Source organism: Vitis vinifera, chromosome 18, assembly GCF_030704535.1.
Source record: "Vitis vinifera cultivar Pinot Noir 40024 chromosome 18, ASM3070453v1".
Taxonomy (NCBI): Eukaryota; Viridiplantae; Streptophyta; class Magnoliopsida; order Vitales; family Vitaceae; genus Vitis; species Vitis vinifera.
In genome coordinates, this window is record NC_081822.1 from 24,727,969 (window position 1) to 24,737,451 (window position 9,483).

The 9,483-nt window shown below is 34.5% G+C and overlaps 1 protein-coding gene across 1 annotated transcript; it reads left to right on the forward strand.

The window, feature by feature from the left end:
- Nucleotides 1-247: 247 nt before the first annotated feature.
- Nucleotides 248-1,459, forward strand: LOC109121623 (uncharacterized mitochondrial protein AtMg00810-like). The gene has a single exon (XM_019216351.1). The coding sequence runs from the start codon at nt 248-250 to the stop codon at nt 1,457-1,459; it is 1,212 nt and encodes a 403-aa protein (XP_019071896.1).
- The last annotated feature ends 8,024 nt before the right edge of the window (nt 1,460-9,483 follow it).

Consider the following 9,483-nt stretch of genomic DNA (forward strand, 5'->3'; position numbering starts at 1 on the left):
GGAGAATCATACTTGGGATATTGTTCCTTGTCCTCCTATAGTCAAACCTATTGGGAGTAAATGGGTTTTCTCTGTAAAACTTCGTTCTAATGGCTCTTTAGACCGGTACAAAGCTCGCCTCGTAGCTTTGGGTAACAAGCAGGAATATGGGATTGATTATGAGGAGACATTTGCTTTTGTTGCCAAAATGACCACGGTTCAAACCATCTTAGCTATTGCCGCTTCACAGTCATGGCAACTACATTAGATGGATATGAAGAATGCTTTTCATCATGGTGATCTCCAAGAAGAGATTTACATGAAGCTTCCCTCTGGTATGACTAATTCTTCTCCTCATGATGTTTGTAAGCTAAAACGTTCTTTGTATGGGCTCAAGCAGGCGCCCCGGGCTTGGTTTGAGAAGTTTCGCAGTACAATTCTTTCTTTCAACTTTACCCAAAGTCAATATGATCATTCCCTCTTCTTCCACATGTCTGCGTCAGGTATAGTCCTTCTCTTGGTTTATGTGGATGATATTATCATTACTGGCATTGACTATAGTTTGATTACTAAGCTTCAGCAGTTGTTACATACAACTTTCCATATAAAAGATCTTGGACAACTCACATACTTCTTAGGATTGGAAGTTCATCATTGGGCTAGTGGTATTTTCGTGAACCAGCATAAGTATATTCAAGATCTTATCACTTTGGCTGGTTTGGAGGACACTTCTTCTGTTGATACTCCTATAGAGGTAAATGTCAAATACAGGAAAGATGAAGGGGACCTTCTGGATGATCCTACTCTCTATCGGCGCCTGGTTGGGAGTCTTATTTACTTGACCACTACTCGACCTGATATTTCCTATGTTGTTCATCAAGTTAGTCAGTTTATGACTTCTCCTCGGCATCTCCATCTTGCTGTAGTTCGATGCATCATCCGCTATCTTCGAGGTTCACCTACTCATGGGTTGTTCTTTCCTACCGGCTCCTTTCTTCAACTTGTTGCCTATAGTGATGCTGATTGGGGTGGGTGTACAGATACACATCGATCTACTACGGGTTGGTGTATGTTTTTAGGTGATGACTTAATTTCTTGGAGATGTAAGAAACAAGATCGTGTTTCTAAATCCTCTACTGAGGCCGAGTATCGTGCCATGTCTACTGCTTGTTTTGAAATTATATGGTTATGCGGTCTTCTTGAGGAGCTTGGGTTTCCTCATACTACTTCTACACCTCTTCATGCTGATAACACTAGTGCTATTCAAATTGCCACCAATCTTGTTTTTCATGAACGTACCAAGCACATTGAGGTTGATTGTCATTCGATTCGAGACACCTTGAAAAGTCGGGTGATATCTCTTCCTCACATCTCTTCTGATCTCCAAGTGGCTGATATCTTCACCAAAGCTTTGACTCGACAACGACATCAATTTCTTATTGGCAAATTGTTGCTGGTTGACTTACCAACATCAATTTGAGGGGGGATGTTAATGTTACCATATACAAATTAGGAATGAAATTGGTTGTACATATAGGAAATGTTAATGTTACCATATACAAATTAGGAATCAAATTGGCTGTACATATAGGAAAAGATTGACAAATTGGCTTACCATGTATTTGTTAATGTTACCATATACAATTAAGGAATTTAGACTCCGTCTATAGGATATATATATATATGGATGCAGAAGATAGTAAATTGATCAAAGTTCTCGGTTTCTATGGAGTTTTTTTTTTAGTATTTCGACATGGTATCAGAGCAAGGTTTCGACACCTTCTGAGTGGAGTTCGTGATCTTCTATCAATCAAACGCTTGGCATCGAAAATAGTGTTGATCGGGTTCATCGCGACCTGGTTCTTGGCCGTTTCTATTCCAATTTTCTAGTGGGCTATTTCCTTTGTTTCTTGGTTGTATTATGTCATCAGATAAGTTGGAATCATTTCCTATTAGATTTACTGGTAAAAATTATTGTGCTTGGGAGTTTCAATTTAAATTATTTGTCAAAGGAAAAGAATTATGAGGTCATATTGATGGGAGTAATCCTACACCTTGTGATGTCGAGGCTTTGTCTAAGTGGGAAATTAAGGATGCTCGGGTTATGACCTAGATCCTTAGCTCAGTTGGACCTCACATTGTTCTCAATCTGAGGCCTTTTAAAATTGCTGCTGCTATGTGGAATTATCTCCACACGGTTTACAATCAAGACAACTCTACTAGGCGTTTTCAATTAGAGTATGAGATGACTAATTTCACACAAGGAAGTCTCTCAATTGAGGATATTTTTCTAGTTTTCAAACTCTTTGGACTGATTATTCCAACATTGTTTATGCTAATGTTCCCGCTGCAACTCTCTCTACAGTCCAAGCAATGCATGCAACCAACAAGAGAGATCAATTCTTAATGAAGCTACGACCCGACTTTGAAATTGAACGTTCTAATATGATGAATTGTCATCCTGTACCATCTCTGGATGCCTACTTAAGTGAACTTTTGCGTGAGGAGCAGTATATCATAATTCAAGCTACCATGGAACATTGGGCTAATGTTAGTGCACCTGTTTCTATAGCTTATGCAGCACAGGGGCAGAATAAGGGTCGAGATATGCAGGCTATCTAGTGCTTTAGTTGTAAAGATTTTGGTCACATTGCCCGGGATTGTCCCAAGAAGTTCTGTAACTACTGCAAGAAACAAGGTCATATAATCTCTGCTTGTCCCATTCGGCTTGAAAGGAAGCAGGGTACTGTTTATCATGCCTCCACTGGTGCCTCTAGTTCTACTGCATTGCTTGTTGCCTCTTTGGTTGTTCTTATTCCTGCTCCTACAACCTTAGTAAACCCGAACACACTCACTCCTGAAATGGTACAACAAATGATCATTTCTGCTTTTTCTATTTTTGAGCTCTTAGGTAATCATACGATTTCTTCTAAGCCATGGTATTTTGACTCTGGAGCTTCTAACCATATGACGAATATTGTTATTTCTCTTTCCAATGTCAGAAATTATGATGGAAATCTGAAAATTAACACTGCTAATGGTAGTTCTCTGCCTATCAGTGCTGTTGGTGATCTTTCCTCTTCCTTAACTAATGTTTTTGTGTCTCCTAAGCTCTCCACAAATCTTCTTTCTGTTGGTCGATTGGTTGATGATAATTGTAATGTCAATTTCTCCCGTTCTGGTTGTGTTGTGCAGGATCAAGTTTCCGGGAAGATGATCGTGAAGGGGCCTAAAGTGGGACGACCCAAAGAAAACTCCAAGATCACAACACAGATGTATTGTCACAACCACCAGAAAAAAAAAAAAAAAAAAAACCCAAAAGCTGGGCTAGAGTCCGAGAGCTCCTAGGGCTACATCCGAGAACCCTTAGGGCTAAATCCGAGAAAACCCAAAGAAAAAACTAGAAAGCGTGTAAACTCTAGGTTCAGAACATGTCAAAAACCAACATGTTTTGATAATTATTCTTTGAATTTTGTATACAAAAATATGTTTGAAAACTCAAAATGCTTTTAATTTATTTTTAATATTTTTAATTATGTTTTAAAAATAATTTCATATCTAGTGTTTTATTTTTAATCATTCTAAATGTTTGCATAATTATTTCTTAAAACAACCCTTTGAAAATAAGTGAAAACAACATAAAACAACTAAAAAACATAATATTTTCTATTCTTAATAATATCAAATAGAAAATAGTTTTTGATTGTCAAATGTGTTTTCTGTATTTTTTGTCTTGAATAATAGAAAATATTTTAAAAAACAGTTTCCAAACAAGACCTATGTTTTTAAATATATTTTAAGAATAATTTTTATATGCATTACTTTATTTTTAATCATTTTTTATATCTATTTAATTATTTTTAAGAATAAAAAATTATTTTATGTTTTTTTATTGTTATATGCGTGTTTTTATTTTCATTTTTATCTAAAGAAGAGGAAATTATTTTCAATTAGCTAATAAGCTAACTGGTTAAAGATCGGAAAGTTGGGCCGTTTGGCAAGTTTTGGGTTAAAATGACCTTCTCCCCAAACTTAATACCAAAGTTGGGCTTCAGGGTCAAACTAATGTTCAAAATAGCCTCATCTGTCCTCATAAGTAGAGCCAACAATTTTTTTTTGTTATTTTTTTTAACTTTCTCATTTGCTTCATCCCATGGTTGGCATTTTTTTATGTTATTTTTTTTAACTTTCCTATTTGTTTCATCCCGTGGTTGGTTGTCTCCGGAGGTTCTCTTCAAACCCTAGCCCAACCAATGGGCCATCGTAAGAGACATTTTTGGAGCTGTAAAGTTGATGTTGGTTTTGAGTTTATGCGTGAGAAATGTTTTTGGGTTACAGGTTGTGCTCTGTGCATGAGAAGATTTTGTGAGAAACTTTTTAGGTTTGTTCCGTGCGTGAGAAGTTTTTTTGGGTTATAGGTTGAGAAAATTTTGTGAGAAAACTTTTTGCTTATAAGTTGTGTTCCATGTGTGAGAAAATATTTGTGAGATTTTTTTGGCTTACAAGTTCTGTTCCATTCATGAGCAATTTTTGTGAGAATTTTTTGTTAGAAATTTTTTTGGTTGTGTTCTGTACATGATAAAATTTTGTGAGAAATTTTTTTTGGCTTACAGGTTGTGTTCCATGTGTAAGAAATATTAAGAGAATATGAGCAACACTAGGGAGAACATGACACCAAGTTCTATTTGAATGGTCTCCCATTTTAATGTGAAGTAAACACTTGGTTAGACACAAACAATAAACTATTGTCTACCTAAATGTCACGGACTTAGTCGTTCACTAAGCTCGTGCGGCACTTAGACAAGCCAAGACGCTTGATCTTCTAAGTCAGCCTTGCTCCCCAATGCTTAGCTTGCTCGGCTAAGACACTTGCGACTCAAAAGCTTAAGAAGCTTGGTAGGCAACTCTTGAAAGAATGGAAGCTCTATTAACTCAAGAAGCCTTTACAAGTGCTTGGATGCTCACTTGCTTGGTGCCTTGGCCAAATGAGGCCCTCACCTATTTATAGGCACCAATGGAACTTTCTAGAACCTTGGAGGGTTCCTTACAATTCATGAATATTCTAGAATGTCCTACACTATTCTAGAATATTCAAGAGACTTCTAGAATGTCCTACACTATTCGAGAATATTCAAGAGACTTCTAGAATGTCCTACACTATTCTAGAATATTCAAGAGACTTCTAGATTTCTCTAGAAAGCTTTGGACCCTTCTCATGCCTTCTACCATAGTGTAGAGTTGTGTGGACTTCTCTAGGCATTTCTAGAACCTTCCACACTCTTCCCACTAGTGGCTAAGTGTGGATGTCTCCAAGGGTCTCTAGAAGCTTCTCTCCTCCTATATAAGCCCTTGGGGAGGGTCATTTGAAGCATCCTGTGACATAAAGCTACCTTATATGGTCATGGATATGGTTTAGATTGCAGTTTTGTCCCAGCAACAACAGACTTAAAAATCATATTAATAGAGCTACCACTGTTAATAATGAGTCTGCAAATTTTATCCTCACATTCAATATAAGTGTGAAAAATGCAAGTGCATTCCACTCATTGTAGACCCTCAATTTTGTTCCTTTAGCACATGTCTTTAAATTCATTTTTAATGCTCCATAGTAACTCCTTGGCGGCCCATTACTACTCGTACAACTTACCTTTTTCTGAGTCACCTCGGAGACTTCGGTCGAGGGATTATCTGACCCTTTATTGTGACATTTGGCAACCCTAATTTAGAATTAGGCTTTTCATTCATTTCTAGGATAGTTTTGAGATGCACTTGGCCCATTAAGCACCATCTTAGGTCCACTTAGGCCCATTTATGCACCCTAGGTCCATTTAGGCACCCTAGGCCTACCTAGATTCACCTTGACTCGCACCGAGACACCTCCTCATTTACACACATGTCACTTAGGTCACTTAGACACCTTTTTCAGAACAGGTCCATTTAGACATTTCATTGAGGCTCAACATTTCTTTTTTTATTTGTTTATTTTATTTTATTTTATTTATTTATTTTTTAATATTATTATTATTATGGCATGTATTTGGTAATTACATTTATTTTGTCTATTCATTTTTACTTTTACTTTTTATTATTTACTTATTCATGTATTTAATTGTCTTTATATATTTCATTTTATTTATTTTTATTTACTTATTTATTTACTTAATGAAAATTTGTTTGAATTGTTAGATTTAAAATACACATATAGCCCCTTTATCAAATGACATAATTGTACAATCTAATATTTGATTTTCTCTTTCATTCTCTTTTAATCATATTTCATTTTATTACCAATTTCATGACTTTCATCAATTTCTCATCTTTTCCTTTAATTTTAATTTTATCTTATTTTGTTTTGCATGAGGAGCACGCACATGGAGGGCAAGAGAGGGTGACTGCATCATTAATTCTCTAAGGAACAGCCACAGATTCTCTTCAAAGTGGGCTGCCACTTTCCATCACACTTGGAGCACACGCGCTGTCAGTCCACCAAGGAGAGATCCATGTTGCTGGTCTATAGGGGAAGAAACCAGCTGCCATGTTCACAAAGATCCATGCACAACACGCAGGGGACTTTTCTTTGACGAGGAGAGATCAACACACGACGGATTTTTTTTAGAGTTTAGCAAGGGAGATCCACACGAAGTGAGATTATTTTTCTGGGAACAAAGAGAGGTCTGAAGGAAGAGGAAGGAGGCAGCCACCACACACTCACCATTGAGCACTAGCAGTCGCACCACCATAGAGGAATTCTAGAGAAGGTAAGTTAGAATTTCTAAGGATTTTAGTTTTAATTTTTTATTGGATTGAAAGTTAGAATTTTTATACATTAATTTTGATTTTTCTTAATTGGATGAAAAAGTTAGAATGTAGTTAGTTTGATTTTGATTCATTGTCTTGGTTTCAAAAGTTAGGTTTTGTTTAGTTTAATTTTAATTCATTATGTTGTCTCGAAAAATTAGAATTTTTGTTTGATTCAATTTTTTATTCATTGAACTAGATTGAAAGGTTAAAATTTTATTTAATTTATTTTTTATTCTTTGTGTTATTTTGAAATGTTTGAATTTTGTTTAATCTAGTTTTGATTTTTTTTATATTAGATTGAAAAGTAAATTTTTGTTTGCTTAGTTTTGATTCATTACTTTGGTTTAAAAGGTGAGAATTTTTTGTTTTATTTTAATTTTGATTCATTATATTACATTGAAAAATTAGAATCTTTGTGTAGTTTGGATTTGATTCCTTGCTTAGTTCGAAAAGTTAGAATTTTGCTTAGATCGGTTTTAATAGATTTAATTTTAAAAGTCAGTTTTTTTATGAGTCAGCTTTTTATTTAGTTCAAGTGTTTTATAATTTTTAGTCTATTATTCTAATTGATCCTATGTAATAAAGTTTATGTTTTTAAGTTTATTTTGCTCACGTTCTAAAATTGATGATTCTAGTTTTTGATTAGTTAATATGTTTTAGAATTCTATGTGCTTGTGTTACTATATTCATATTATTATAATTACATGTTTAGGTGTTTGGTTGATTTTAAATTAGTTCTTGATTGTTTATCTCAATTTATGTATTTGATTGATCCTTATAAATTCCCGATTAATATTTCGTTAGTTTTATTTGATCTAAAGTCGTTTGGTTTGTTGCTTTGGTGAATATTTATTAAATTTGATTTTTAGAGGCCATTGGAAAATCATGAAGATTGGCCTCTACCATCACCATTATCATTTTTGTCAATTACTAAAAAAAATTTTACTTTGAGGTTTCATTTTTGTTTTGTTTATTATTTTATTTCTTATATTTTATTTTTTCCAAATTAATTCCTTTTATTTTAAAATAAAATATTTTTCTCAAAAAATCATTTTAAAAGTCTATTTCAAAAACTCATTTAGAGTCGTCAAGATCGAAATCTTTTTTTTATTTTAAAAAATAATATGCAACCATATTTTGTTCGGTTTGCATCTTTCTCGGTTTCCAACAAAAAGTTTGGTTTTGAACAAAAACACGAATCAAAGCTTGTGGTCCCACATAAATGGGATAATTCTGAGCTAAATTCGTGTATATCAATTGGGGAATTGGTGAAACCCCTACATAAGAAAATCTTTTCAAAAAATTATTTTTGTTGCCACCTTTGTCACTTGTTGAAATTATGCCTATCTTTTTTTAGGAATTGTATACAAGATGTGTGTGATAATTAATGTTTTCATATACTTTGATAATTTTTGTTATGCTAATTAGATAACAAGCATGCTAGGGTTTCTTTATTTTATTATTATCTAATCCCTCATGTCTTATGGAAGCGCATTGTAAGTTATCTATGCTATCCAGGTACGCCCCCCCCTATCACCTACTTTCTAAATTTTGTAAACAATCATGTCACTGTGAAGTATGCATATGTTTGATAATCCTTAGGTGTTTAGATGTATGCTTGATTCACTATGATTAAATACATGTTGTGTGTTATACTTCTATACGAACTCTGATGTTTTATGATAGCGCTTGAGAAGCGGTCCGAGTACGCATCCTAACCTTTCTTTTATGGCAATTTGATCTTGTTTAGCATGCAAATCTTTTGAAATCACCTAGCCTACTTAGGTATCCATAATTAACCGATTAATTGTCATATTCCCCTTAACTTAGTCAGTAGAGACCTTTATAGGGCTTAGAGGGGTGCTACCTTTCAAAGGTACCTTCCCAATAGGTAACCTGATCCTCGGACTTAGACTCGGGTTTTTTAAAGACACGCTTTTCCAAAAATTATGGAGTCATTTTTTTAGGGTTTTATTTCTTGTTTTATTTTCCCTTCAAAAATAAAAATAAAATAAGTGGCGACTCCAACTTTTTTTTTTCCAAAAAATCAATTTTTCACAAAAATAAATAAAAAGCGAGTCTCACCGAATCGAGTGGGGACGCACGTGAAAAATGCGGGTCCACACTCATTGCCATCCTTAGAAGCGGACAGAATACACCACAAAAAATTAATATGGTGTCATTGGTAGCCCACTCTTTTTCTTTTCCTAATATGTTATTTATTTTTTTATTGTGAAAAGACATTTTTGGAGCCGCATTGATAAACATCATCTTTGTTAGTTTTTACTACTAATGATTTTTCTACAATTTTCTTTTAAATGATGGAAAGTACTAGCAGAAAGGCCCAATAAGAGGCAAACCTAGTAAAGGGGTTATTTACAAGGAAACATTTGAGCTCCCCTATTTTGTCTAAGAAGAAAGAGACATGAAGCCAAGATTGCAAGGAATCATCCAAGCTCCTCTATTTATTCTAAGAAAAAGAGAAAAAAAAACCCAAGGTTTTTGTCATGGAGACAAATTAATAGCATTTAATTTCTGCATGATTATAAGTTTGAGTTCCTGCAAGTTTGGTCTTACGTCTTTAGGTGGGAGCCCCATTTTTTGTAATTGAGGTGCATCATGTTCTTGATTGGTGTTGCCAGGTTCTTGGAATAGCACAAATGACTTCAAGAAAGAGTATCTTTGCCTAATACCAATACTGTT